The 11876-nt window shown below is 54.4% G+C and overlaps 2 protein-coding genes across 4 annotated transcripts; one reads left to right on the forward strand and one right to left on the reverse strand.

Moving 5' to 3' along the window:
- Positions 1-519: 519 nt before the first annotated feature.
- Positions 520-6212, forward strand: RAB3A (RAB3A, member RAS oncogene family). Of its 2 annotated transcripts, none has more exons than XM_061149834.1 (5): positions 520-674; positions 1770-1997; positions 3119-3237; positions 4248-4372; positions 5329-6212. In XM_061149834.1, the coding sequence occupies exons 2-5, from the start codon at positions 1770-1772 to the stop codon at positions 5517-5519; spliced, it is 663 nt and encodes a 220-aa protein (XP_061005817.1). In that variant the 5' UTR covers positions 520-674; the 3' UTR covers positions 5520-6212. The 2 variants fall into 2 exon arrangements, with proteins under 2 accessions (XP_061005817.1, XP_061005815.1); XM_061149832.1 differs by having other exon boundaries at positions 520-654.
- A 12-nt stretch (positions 6213-6224) lies between these two features.
- Positions 6225-9814, reverse strand: MPV17L2 (MPV17 mitochondrial inner membrane protein like 2). Of its 2 annotated transcripts, none has more exons than XM_061149831.1 (5): positions 9133-9814; positions 8310-8480; positions 7247-7323; positions 6967-7035; positions 6225-6713 (listed from the first exon to the last, which is right to left on the reverse strand). In XM_061149831.1, the coding sequence occupies exons 1-5, from the start codon at positions 9362-9364 to the stop codon at positions 6621-6623; spliced, it is 642 nt and encodes a 213-aa protein (XP_061005814.1). In that variant the 5' UTR covers positions 9365-9814; the 3' UTR covers positions 6225-6620. The 2 variants fall into 2 exon arrangements, with proteins under 2 accessions (XP_061005814.1, XP_061005813.1); XM_061149830.1 differs by having other exon boundaries at positions 6967-7095; positions 9133-9810.
- Between the last annotated feature and the right edge of the window lie 2062 nt (positions 9815-11876).

The raw sequence follows: 11876 nt of genomic DNA on the forward strand, positions 1-11876 counted from the left end.
CTTTCCTGAAATTGGGAATAGGGGGAGTTTAATGAGCGGTCACAGCACCTTGGACTGAACGGGGACCCCCTGAGTCTAAGACTTGGGGTGCGTGGGGGCAGGGAAGGGGAACGCCCCCAGAAGACTGAGGCTCTATTGAGCCCTCAACCTCTGGGCCCTTCGACCGCCCGGAAACCACCATTGGACAGGAGGAGGGGGGTGGCAATCTTTGTTTGGTTACTTACCCCGTCGCTCGAGCACTTAAGCCAGTGAGAAGGCGCTGCGAAGCCCCGCCTCCCTTATAACGAAGAGAGGCGGAGCCAGCAAGCGATTCCGCCCCTCCTGCACCGCTTCTGCTAGCTACTGGATGCGCTCTCTGGGCCCCGCCCCGTTCTCGCGTCAATCTGCGCAAGAGCCCCGCCCCTCCCGGCTCTGCCTGCGACAGTAGACCATATCTCCACCCCTGGCTCCGCCCAGAATGGCATCACGGCCGTATCTGCATGTGAGGCCCCGCCCCGCCCTTTGCAGGACGTCACCGAGGACTGCAGGGGCCTCAGCCGCTGCCGCCGCCTCCGCTGCAGCGCAGCCCCACATCAGCACACCGTGGGCCCCGTCACCGCCACTGCCAAGAAAGTCGCCGCCGCTAGGGTTGCCACAGCATCAGTGCAGAACAAGGTGAGCTCCCAGGCCTCCAGGTGAGCTTCCGCGCCGAGCACCTACATAACCTTCATTTGACTGATGGTCTGGTTGGGATAGGGGACGAAGTTGGCCGGCCTTAAATGAGACAGAAGGATGAGGCGGTCGCGAGCCTGGGGAGGGGGAGGGCCTCGGCTCCCTCCACCTGCCCTGTCCTCACCCCCACCCCCATCCCTCCTCCCCCGGCTCTGCGGTGGAGGGGGAGGGGAGGCGAGTGCCTTGCGGGAAGCTGTGCGCGCGGGAGGCTCAGTGCGTGCGCGTGCGCGTGGAGTGCACACGCGTGTGCGCGCCCGCCTGTGCAAGAGGGTCTGTGTGTACCCTTGCTTGTTTACCAGGGTATGCTCGTGCATACCCTGGGGATCCCGACCCAAGATTGTGAGTGTTACAGGCATGTGGAGGCAGACGCGTGGACTGCGCGTGTGCGTGCACAACAGTGTGCCTATGTGCACAGAGATGTGTGCCCGTGTGGGTGACGTGTACTGGGCTGCATGGGTGGAGGACGCATTGCGCACGGGTGGGTTTGCACATTTGTATATACATGTTGGCGTGCAGATAGGTGTCTGGCTCTTTCCCTTGCACCGAGCGTGTCCCAGTGTGTGCCCTGCTGTGTGCACGTGAGCGTGTGCACGTCCCGTGCCTATCACGTGATATAGCTGTCACAGCTCGAGCTCTCCCAGCCTGGGAGTCTGGCAAAAGAACGGCAGAGACGCGTCCCCGCGGTACCGTACACGCGTGTGCACGTGCGCCCGCTCAGTTCTGAGGAATATGAATGATTGATGGGGGGCGGGGCCGGCCGCAGTTAGTCACCTCTCCTGGCGCAGCTGTAGGGCTTAGGTTACAACCGGGCCCGGGGCGCAGGCCTGCTGGAGGGGGCTGCAAGGTGTCTCCATCCCCTTAGCGCTGAGGTCCTTCCCCGGAACCTCGGGCCTTTCAAGGTCACGGCCCGCCCTCTGCGGTGGGGCGCACCGTTAGTACTGGGGCTCCTGATGGGATAAGAGTAATCTCCGTCTCTCGCTGAAAGCTCTCTAGCCTGAGCCTGGGCGTTTGGGGACAGAGGGGGATCCCTCACCTTCGCCTACGCCCCGCACCCCCAGATGGCATCCGCCACAGACGCTCGCTATGGGCAGAAGGAATCTTCGGACCAGAACTTCGACTACATGTTCAAAATCCTCATCATCGGAAACAGCAGCGTGGGCAAGACATCTTTCCTCTTCCGCTACGCAGACGACTCCTTCACGCCTGCCTTTGTCAGCACTGTAGGCATCGACTTCAAGGTCAAGACCATCTACCGAAACGATAAGAGGATCAAGCTGCAGATCTGGGTGGGTCCAGCTGGGGGGCCTTCTGGCTCCATCATTCTCCCTCCTGGGGACAGCAGCCCCAGTTCTGCCTATTTCTTTCCTGTCTAGATTCAGTCATTACACACTGGGCATTTATGAGGCGCTTACTGTGTACCAAGGGCTAGAGGCACAGAAGAGAGTGTCCCCTTTCTCTTCTCCCACCAGTGCTCTCCAGGGGTGAGGAAGGGGTAAATGCTGGGTCCTATCCTACCCCTGACATCATCAGATGCATCACCTGCTGAGTGCCTCAGTTTCCCCATATTCAAGTTCCTCCATGAGTGTCTGGATGAGGTTTCAGAGGTCCAACCTCATTGCCTGGGCCAAGAGCAGGCTCCTCCACCAGGGTCTTCTGGCCACCTCCCTCAGCACCTCTGAGTCCTAAAGGAGTCTGATAAATCCCAAGCCAGAGCTGGTTGTTCCCTGCCCACAGTCCTTCCATGGCTCCCACCTCACTCTTGGTAACGCCTGCAAGCTTCCCCTGGCTGAGGAGACCCTGCCACCTGGTCAGCCCCTGCTGATATCTCATCTGTCTCCCTCCATCTCCACCTCAGCCTCTTCATTGTTCCTCAAATGTACCAGACCCAGTCCCACTTAAGGGCATTTGCCTAGACTTTCCTTCCCCTGACCCTCATATGACTCCCTCCCTCATCCTTCAAGTTTTTAAATTGTCCCCCAACCCACACTGCCCATCCTTGCCTGGTTTTTTTCCCTTCTCCTGTCTCATTACTTTCTGACAATACATTTCCGTGATCTGAGGATACATTTTCTTTCTTGTCATGGGTTGATTCTCTGTTTCCTGCACAGAGCTGTCAGTTTCAAAAGGGCAGTGATTTTGGCCCATTTTGTGTGTCCTCAGTGCCCAGCATGCACAGGTCCATGTGTGTCAAATGGATGAAGGAATGATGCTGTAGGTACCTTGGGATCACTGATACTGCATTCCCTGGGACAGGCAGCTGAATCACCCTTCCTGACCCACTGTGCCTCTGGGCAAGCCCCTGCTCCTCTGAGCCTCAAGGGGGCTGGACTCCACCATCTCAGAGTTCATTCCCACGCTGAGGAACTTACATGTATCTCCTCTCTGACACCCCACCTCTTCTTCCCAGGACACAGCAGGGCAAGAGCGGTACCGGACCATCACGACAGCCTACTACCGGGGCGCCATGGGCTTCATCCTCATGTACGACATCACCAATGAGGAGTCCTTCAATGCGGTGCAGGACTGGTACGTGTGCCCCCACCTGCCCTCTTCTGAGCCAGGCTTCGTGCAAAGCCTGGGGTACAGGCTGAGATGGGAGAGTCCCAGCCCCTTGGCAGAAATGTAAATAACAATATTTGGGTCCCAGCTATGCTATCAATCTATAATCATTAAAACAATGTGGCATCAGCTCAAAATAATGTGAAAGAAAGATTTTAGGTAGGAAAATGAAACTATAAACATAAAAGGAAAAAAAAAGTCTGGGAGGGACAGAAAATATAAAGATAGCTTGCAAGTTTTGAAGGTATAAACATTTACATTTTCTGCTGAGAGTAATGATAACTTTTGAGAAACTGTTTGAATTTGTTCAAGAGGGAGAATTCTCCTCTGGGGGTCGGGGGATCTTTCAAGACTTCTTGAAAGAGGGACTCTCAAGTTTACGAACTGTGGGAGCAGGCCCCTGCAGAGAGAAGTGTTTCTGGTAGGACAAAGGCAGGAGGAGAGACTGAGCCTGCCTTCCTCAAGAATTAATGGGACAGGATTTCCCTGGTGGTTCAGTGGGCTTCCCTGGTGGTTCAGACGATAAAGAATCTGCCTGCAGTGCAGGAGACCCAGGTTCCATCCCTGGGTTGGGAAGATCCCCTGGAGAAGGGAATGGCTACCTACTCCAGTATTTTTGCCTGGAGAATTCCATGGACAGAGTAGCCTGGTAGGCTGCAGTCCATGGGGTCACTAAGAGTCAGACATGACTAAGCGACTAACACTTTCATTTTCCAGTGGCTAAGACTTTGCACTCCCAGGGCAGGGGGCCCAGGTTCCATCCCTGGTCAGGGAACTAGATCCCACATCCCGCAAGGAAGATCAAAGATCCTGGGTGCCGCAGCTAAGACCTAGCACAGCCAAAGAAATAAATCTTAAAAGTAGAGAATTAATGGGGGGTGGGGGGCTTGAGTAGGATGAGTGACAAGGAGATGGGGGAGGGTGGTGGTGCTCAGATTCTCCAAGCCCTAACCATCCTCTGTCACCACCTCCTCTAGGTCAACCCAGATCAAGACCTACTCATGGGACAATGCCCAGGTGCTGCTGGTAGGGAACAAGTGTGACATGGAGGACGAGCGGGTCGTGTCGTCGGAACGTGGTCGACAACTGGCAGACCACCTGGGTGAGTACCCAGTGACGCTGGACATCACAGGCCAGGAAAGGGACACTGAGGCCCTGAAAGGGGAAGACACACACCCAAGGTCTCACAGCTAAGCCACGATGTGGCCTGGACTTGAATCCCAATAATTCATACTCTGTGCGAGCTGGCCTTTGATCCAGGGGCCATTTCAGGTGGGTTTTGAGGGATGTTTAGGAGTTCACTCTGCAAGAAGTTAATGATTCATTCTGATACTGTCACTGTGCAGACTAGTTCTGGGTGTTGCTGGGCCCCTGAGAGGCCTCCAGATTTGTGAGAGAGGGAGGGATCTGGACTGGTGGAACAAGCAAGGAGCCAGGCTCTGCCTGGCATAGGTAAGCCTTCCTGGAAGTGGGGCATTGGAACTGGTATTTGAAGAAAAAGGGTGATCTTTCAGACAGAAGAAACAGCATGACCAGATGTGGGAAAGATCTTTTTGGCAAATAATTTTACATGACTGGAAAACGGAGATCACTTGGAGGAAATATGGTTGGTCATGCAGGACCTGAACTACACACTGGGGAGTCAGACTCTTCAGAGGGCCGCAGGAAGCCACGGAGTATGTGTGAGCAGGAAAGGCCTGGATCTGTGTCAGATGCTGCCAGGACCAGGGCTGGGCCGGAGGGTGGGAGCAGGGAATTAGCCCATCACCCTATTTATTATCGTAGCTATTTATTTACTGGAGATGTCCCCCAGGGGCTTGGGCACCCCCTTGTTCCATGCAGGGGCTCTGGGGACAATGAGAAGAGGAGGGTTTTAGGGTGAAGAAAGGAGTCTAGGAAATAAAGGCTGACTCAGCCCACTGTTGCTTCGCCATGGGACTTCTCCATGCCTTTAACATGCATCTGGCACTGGGAAACTCCAGGTGTTACCTGTCCTCAGGAAAGTGTGTCTGGGCGTGGGGGGTCCAGCGTCCTCACCCCTCCCTTCCCCCACCACAGGGTTCGAGTTCTTTGAGGCAAGCGCCAAGGACAACATTAATGTCAAACAGACCTTTGAGCGCCTTGTGGATGTCATCTGCGAGAAGATGTCTGAGTCATTGGACACGGCCGATCCTGCAGTCACGGGCGCCAAGCAGGGCCCACAGCTCACGGATCAGCAGGCGCCTCCGCATCAGGACTGCGCCTGCTGAGCGCTGCCCTGCCCCACCCCATCCTGGCCCCGCCCCTGCCCGCCCCCTGGGCCTGAGCCAGGGCCCCTACTGGCTGTGGGCATGAGTCCCCTGCCCCGATTTAGCCCATCACCCTATTTATTATCGTAGCTATTTATTTATTTATTGGAGATGTCCCCCAGGGGCTCGGGCACCCCCCTCCTCCGCGTCCCACCCTGTACATACAGCCCTGTTCTCGCTCTGCAGTGGCGTGTCGTGGCCCCGTGAACTCACCGCTCACTCTTCCCTCCAGACCCCACCTTTTTATAAATTCACCCCCATCAACAGTTATCAGTTTTGAAGAGGGGGCCAGATGACACCCCAGGGCAGGCTGGTCAGGTGATGGGAGGTAGCCAGCCTCCTGGCTGTGGCATGGTGGGTCCAGGCGGCTGCAGGCATCTCAACGTGGACCACTGGGTGGGTCAGAGCCAGGAAATGGCCCACCTGGCTCTTGGCCCCCAAGGGTGTACCTTTTATGGGAGCAGGGTGGGGGGGCTGCTGCAGATATGCACCACCCTGGGATACCACTCCCCACCAGACCTGTTCTGACGTCATGAGTGTCAAACATGCCCCCCAGCCCCCCAGGAGATGTCATGACAACACTACACACACCCAATAAAGTGAATGGATGACACAATGTCCCTATGAGCGCCAGCCTGATAATGCTGGCTCTGTTCATCCACAATATTTTCAATTACCAAGAGAATTTAATGGTACTTCCACAGTCTGTGACTAGAGGATGAGACTGGAGGCTCCAAATTCTGGGGCCCGGCTCCAAAGGGATGGGTGATATCCCCCACCTTGGTCCCAGCGCCCAGCCTACAGTAGTGTTGAGGGCTTGGTGCTAGCTGGCTGGCTGAGACCCAGAGCTGAGGATGGCCCATCATGAGTCACTTGAAGCTGTCCTAGAAAGGCTGAGGTATAACTGTCCATCTTCATGGTTGTGTTCCAGAGGGAGGAACTGAGGCCTGGCAGTGGGCTTGGCAGGGGCAGCCCAAGCAGATGCCCAGGAGTCAGGGTGTGGCTAGGACTTGGCCTAGGAGTCAGTTCCCCTTCCTGCCCAGGTGGCTGGTTGGCGGAGGCTCAGTCAGTCTTGCCTTGCTGTCTGGCATCTGGGAGCTCAGTCTGCATGGTGCCCAGGGCCACACAGCCTGGGGGTGTCAGGGGGCCTGGGATCTGACCGCACAAGAGAATCTGGTTATATGTGCTGTTCATCCCCCTAGGCACCCTACTGAACCCTCCTCACTGGACAGATGCGGGTTTGGTCCTCACCTCATTGGTGATCAGCAACCTGCCCACCCACCACGGGGTGCAGGCAGACTGTCACCGGCACAGGCAGCCCTCACCCTGAAGGGTAGCTGTACTGACATTTGGGGCTCTCACATGCGCACCCCACTCCAGAAGCCCCCTGGGTGCCCACTGCACTCACCCGGTATTTCAGGTAGGAGAGGTAGGTGTCCCACCCCAGCGTCAGGCCGTTGATGTAGGTGACTCGGAACTGGGGGGGCACAAATAGGAAATTCACCAGCTGCGCAGCAGGCCATACGCACCAGTCAGCCTATGGGGAGGGGCGGAATGTAGTGAGGGGCGGAGCGAGGAGGGACTTGGGTGGGGTCTGAAAGGAGGGTCCGAAGCAAGAAGAAAGTGGAGGTGAAGGGATAGGCGGGTGGAGGTGAAGGGATAGGCGGGGCCTGGGTAGGCATGCCCACCTTGTAGAATTCCCAGAACTTGTCCCGCAGCTCCTGACAGCTGTCGTCCAGGGTCTGGCCCTCCAGGCAGCCAAGGCCTAGGAAGGAAACCAAGAAATGAGAGTGTCAGGCGCTGGGGAGTATGGAGTACAGTGGTAAAGCGGGTAGGGTAGGACCCCTGAGGAACACAGCTTCCCCGATGGCTCAGCAGGGGAAGAATCCACCTGCAGTGTAGGAGACACAGGAGACTCGGGTTTGATCCCTGGGTCAGGAAGATCCCCTGGAGGAGGAAATGGAAACCCACTCCAGTATTGCTTGAAAAATACCATGGGGAGGAGCCTGGCAGGCTACAGTCCACAGGGTCGCAAAGAGTCGGACACAGCTGAGCGGCTAACCACCACCCCAGGCAGCGGAACAGTGTCCCAAGCAGAGGAACCGGGACATTTAAAGGCCTTGCAGTGGGAAGTGGGGCACAACAGGGAGGCTGAAACGGGTAAACAAGAAGTGAGAGGTCTGTCCTGTATACACTCGTACCCTGCAGGGTGGTGACACACCCTTGCTGAGGCGGTTTTATTACCAGTCCTGTACCTTCCTTTACCTTTACAGATAATGAAATGAAACTGACCCTGGGTGGCAAGGAATGAACAGCTCTCCAGAGCCAAGGGTTAGGATGATTGTGCCCAGTCAACCTCAGTCTCGCCTCCCCTTCCTCCAGCCTCAGGGCCTTTGCACCAGCTGTCCTCCCCCTCCGCCCCACCCCCCCTCCCAGCCCGCTGGCTCCTTCTTCATGTCTCATCTCAGCATCTTCTCCTTGGAGAAGTTCTCCCAACCATCATCCAGGGCAGCCCCATCAGACACTGTCTTCATCCTTCCTACACATAGCACCACTGTCTGTGATTCTGCCATTCACACCTGACTCCATTGGGTCTGTCCTGTCACCACTGTACCCCAGCCTCCAGTCCCGGGCCACCCACACAGGAGGTACATCGATAACACATCTCCACATTCTGGACACAAAACTGGCTCTACCCCCCTGACCCCCCGATCCAGGAGGGAACAAGCCCAAGGTCACAGAACTCCTTACCCAAGAAGTACCAGACGCCAAGCATAGGAGAGGCCACCAGTTGGTCAATGAGGACCTTCTTGAGGACGTTTGGGAGGCCAGGGAAGCCAGATGCAGGGAGCAGGCGGTCCAGCCAGAGATACCAATAGTGCAGGAAGGGGCCCATGCTGCAGCCGACAGCAAACATGCTCACTGTGGACGGTCCAAGAGTTAAGGGGGGCACGTTAGGCCAGCAACCTTCACCCCCCCAATCCACTCCCTCCCTGGCTAAGACCTGGATAAGCCGGACACCCCCCCAGGGTCGAACCAAATATTCTTTCATTACCAGCTCCACTGCCAGGTACCATTCCAAGAGGTGCTTTTGCATCTTCTTCCCTCATTCCCTCACTACCCTATCAAAGGGTACTACCATCGCCCCGCTTTCCGAAGGAGGAAACAGAGGCACAGCTGATAGGGAAGTGTGGGACCAGGGTGCGACCCAAGGCTGGCTGGCAGCCAGACGCTGTGCCTTTGACTACCCCGGGTGTAGCATATCGTGCTCAATGCTAAGTCTGTCAGTGCAAGAGAGAGGGTAGCAGATCAGGGGGTGGGCGAGGACCTGACCGTCAGGACGGCAGCGGACAGAAACCCTACGTATTGGTGATGAGATGAAGACTCGAGGGGGAAGGGACGCGGAGAACGGGGAGGGGGTGTCTAGGGTGCACGCTGAGGTCAAGGGTCTTGCCAGGAACTGAGGTTACGGGACATGGTCACGGAGCTCAGGTCCGGTTCACAGGTCTCCGGATCTGAAGCTGGGGGGCAAAGAGCTCCTGGGGTGAAAAGCCAGCAGCACCGGTCCCCTTACCTGAGCGCCGTGGGTCGAACTTCTGGCCGGGCCGGGCGCGAATCTCCCAGGACTGGCGCGCCCCATCCCCGGCCGCCATGAGAACGCCGCATCCCAGGGTGTTAGTGACGAGCAGCGCACGACCTTGGAACAGGGGCTGACCGGCAGCCCAAAGGCCGCGCAGCCAGCGCCAGCCGCCGGACGGCATCGTCCGCCGGACACAGGAACCGGCACAGAGGGCCGCCCCGCCCATGCCGGCCAATCCCAAGTCGCCGCCGAGTCCCGGTTACCCGCCCCGCGCGGTGGTACCCAATCGAACACTGCCTTCGTGACTTGTATGCCCGCCCCAAATCGCTCCAGTCAATCGCCGACTGCTTCGAAGCCTCACACCCCCTTCTGCGCCTTATGAACCAATCACACAAGGCTTCGCGTCACACCGCGCACGCCAATTACTGTCGTTCCACCTTGTTTCCCCGCCCCTTTCTGCTCTGGCCTGTGTGTGTAGCCGTCGTCATACTCTTATTTGACCGCCAACTTCACTGACCAATCACTGACTTCAGACTGGAAAAATCACAAACTGTTGTCCTGCCTCCCGCGTTGAGATGGCCAATCTACGGCAGTTACCGAGTTCTCCCGTGTAAATTGCCCTCCAGATTTCCAGATTCTCCGGCAACTCCTGAAAAGTGATGGCTACCGGGGCGGAAATCCAATCTCGCAGAGATTCGGAGACGTGGAGGCGGGGCTCCAGTTCTGCTGCGCGCTCAGGCTGCCGGGATCAGTTCTGCTGCGCGCGCAGGCTGCGGGGATTGCTGTCTGGACGTTGACCTTGGTCCTGACTACTGCTGGGCGTCTGACCTAAGTTCCACAATACTGCTACTTAAAACGCTACGCACTGTTCTGGGCACATGACATGCTTTAAGAAATTTGACAGCAACTTTGCGTTGCTGCAGTGATAATTATATCACCATATTACCTCCTATGTTCCTGTAGGGGAAAATCTGAGTTTCAGTGGAAATCTGCATTACTTACAGGAGCAGGGTGTCTGGAGCCTGTGGGCCGAATTCTGACACCACCTGTTTTGGTGAGGTTCAAGAGCTAAGAATTTCCTTAATTTTTTTTGATTGGTCCATGAAAAAAATCCAGGTACTGTTCTGGGACGAGTGAGAATTGTATGAAATTCCGATTTTCGAATCCCTAAATAAAGATATGTTGGAACACAGTCATGCCCATTTGTTTTTTTAATTGTCTACTCTCAACTACCATTGTAGTAGTTGCAACAAAGATTATATGGTCTACAAAAACTAAACTGTTTTACTCTTTACAAAAGAAATGTTTTTGTTTTGTTTTGTTTGCTCTTTGTTAGAGGACACTCTTCAGTTTTTGATTTTGATTCTATGAGAGATAATTTATAAACCCTGTGGTTATAACTGAGAACACCAAAAAGTAATTCTTACTTATAGAAATGCAAATGAATTCTGCCAAGTAAAGAGACTCTCACCCCATTTTTTTTTTTTTTTTTTTGCTTTTATTTGCGCGTTCATTTTACACTTCCTGTTCTGTCTCTTTTTTGGAACTTCTCAGAAATGGTTTTAATGCCTGACAAGTTCCCTTTATTAATAACGAGTTAACAGTAGTTTCTAACACATGCTCATTTTTATATCTGTATGAGAGGTGTGATTTTAACTTTTTGGGAAAGATGATCCTTCAAACACTTCCTATTGCTGTCAAGTACCTCATTCTGGTATTCCAGGCTCCAGATTTTACTGCATTTTGGTGGAAAACCTTCAGAATGGTTTAAAGAGGGGAAAAAGTCAAGCTATGATTCACAAAACAGAGTCAGAAAACTTTATCCATGGGAAAGTACATTTCATGGTAGCTGAAGCCCTGGCAACTCCAAATAAGTAAGAGAATTTTGCTGTTTCTCTATTTTTCTCATTTCTGTTTTCCTTCCTCTAAATATGATTTTGATGCCTTTGAAACAGGAGGGAAGGAGGCATAGCACAACCTTTGAAAGGATGACATAGCCCAAGGATACAACATAAACTGATTAGAACCAAATGGGTTCAAGATGGTGGAGAAGACAACTTCTACTGGACCTTGAGCCTCAGTATGTGCTCACTATAGTGAGCAAGCTAAGAGACACAGCCACAGGCACCATGACAGTTCTAAGGCAAACCAAAGATCAGAACGTGGGCAGTGGCCCAATTCCTAGAAATTTCTGCCCACTTCCCCAAAATAGTTGAAATAACCCTCCTGTTTATTAGTTTATGAAATCACCCAACCCATAAAAGCTAACCACAGTACACTTGAGGCCACACTCACCTTCTGCATCCCACACTCTTGCCTTCTGAGACGGCCTACAGTCTGTCTGTGGAGTGTTTCTCTCTGGGTAGAGCCACTTCTTACCTATCACTTTGTCTCTCACTGACTTCTTTCTGCAATAAGACATCAAGAACCTGACCTTCATTAGGTCCCGAAACCAGGCACTGTGGGTTTTGGCTGGGTCTGTGTCCCAGCCCCTTGGGTTTAAGTCCCAAGCAGGATTTTGGCTGAGTTCAAGTCCTGGCACATGGGTTCAAGTCTCAGTCTGAAGTGAATGGTTTTAGCTGGCAACCACAAAGGGACAGCGAAAAGGTAAGAAGAGGTTTAGAGTTAGGCCTTGGTCCTATAGAGGCCCTTGGGAAACCATGAGCCAAGTATATGGGAGAGGACCTTTTACAGTTGTCTGCTCATTTCCCCACCCTGCCCCCAACTCTAATTCTAGG

Source organism: Dama dama, chromosome 9, assembly GCF_033118175.1.
Source record: "Dama dama isolate Ldn47 chromosome 9, ASM3311817v1, whole genome shotgun sequence".
Lineage (NCBI taxonomy): Eukaryota > Metazoa > Chordata > Mammalia > Artiodactyla > Cervidae > Dama > Dama dama.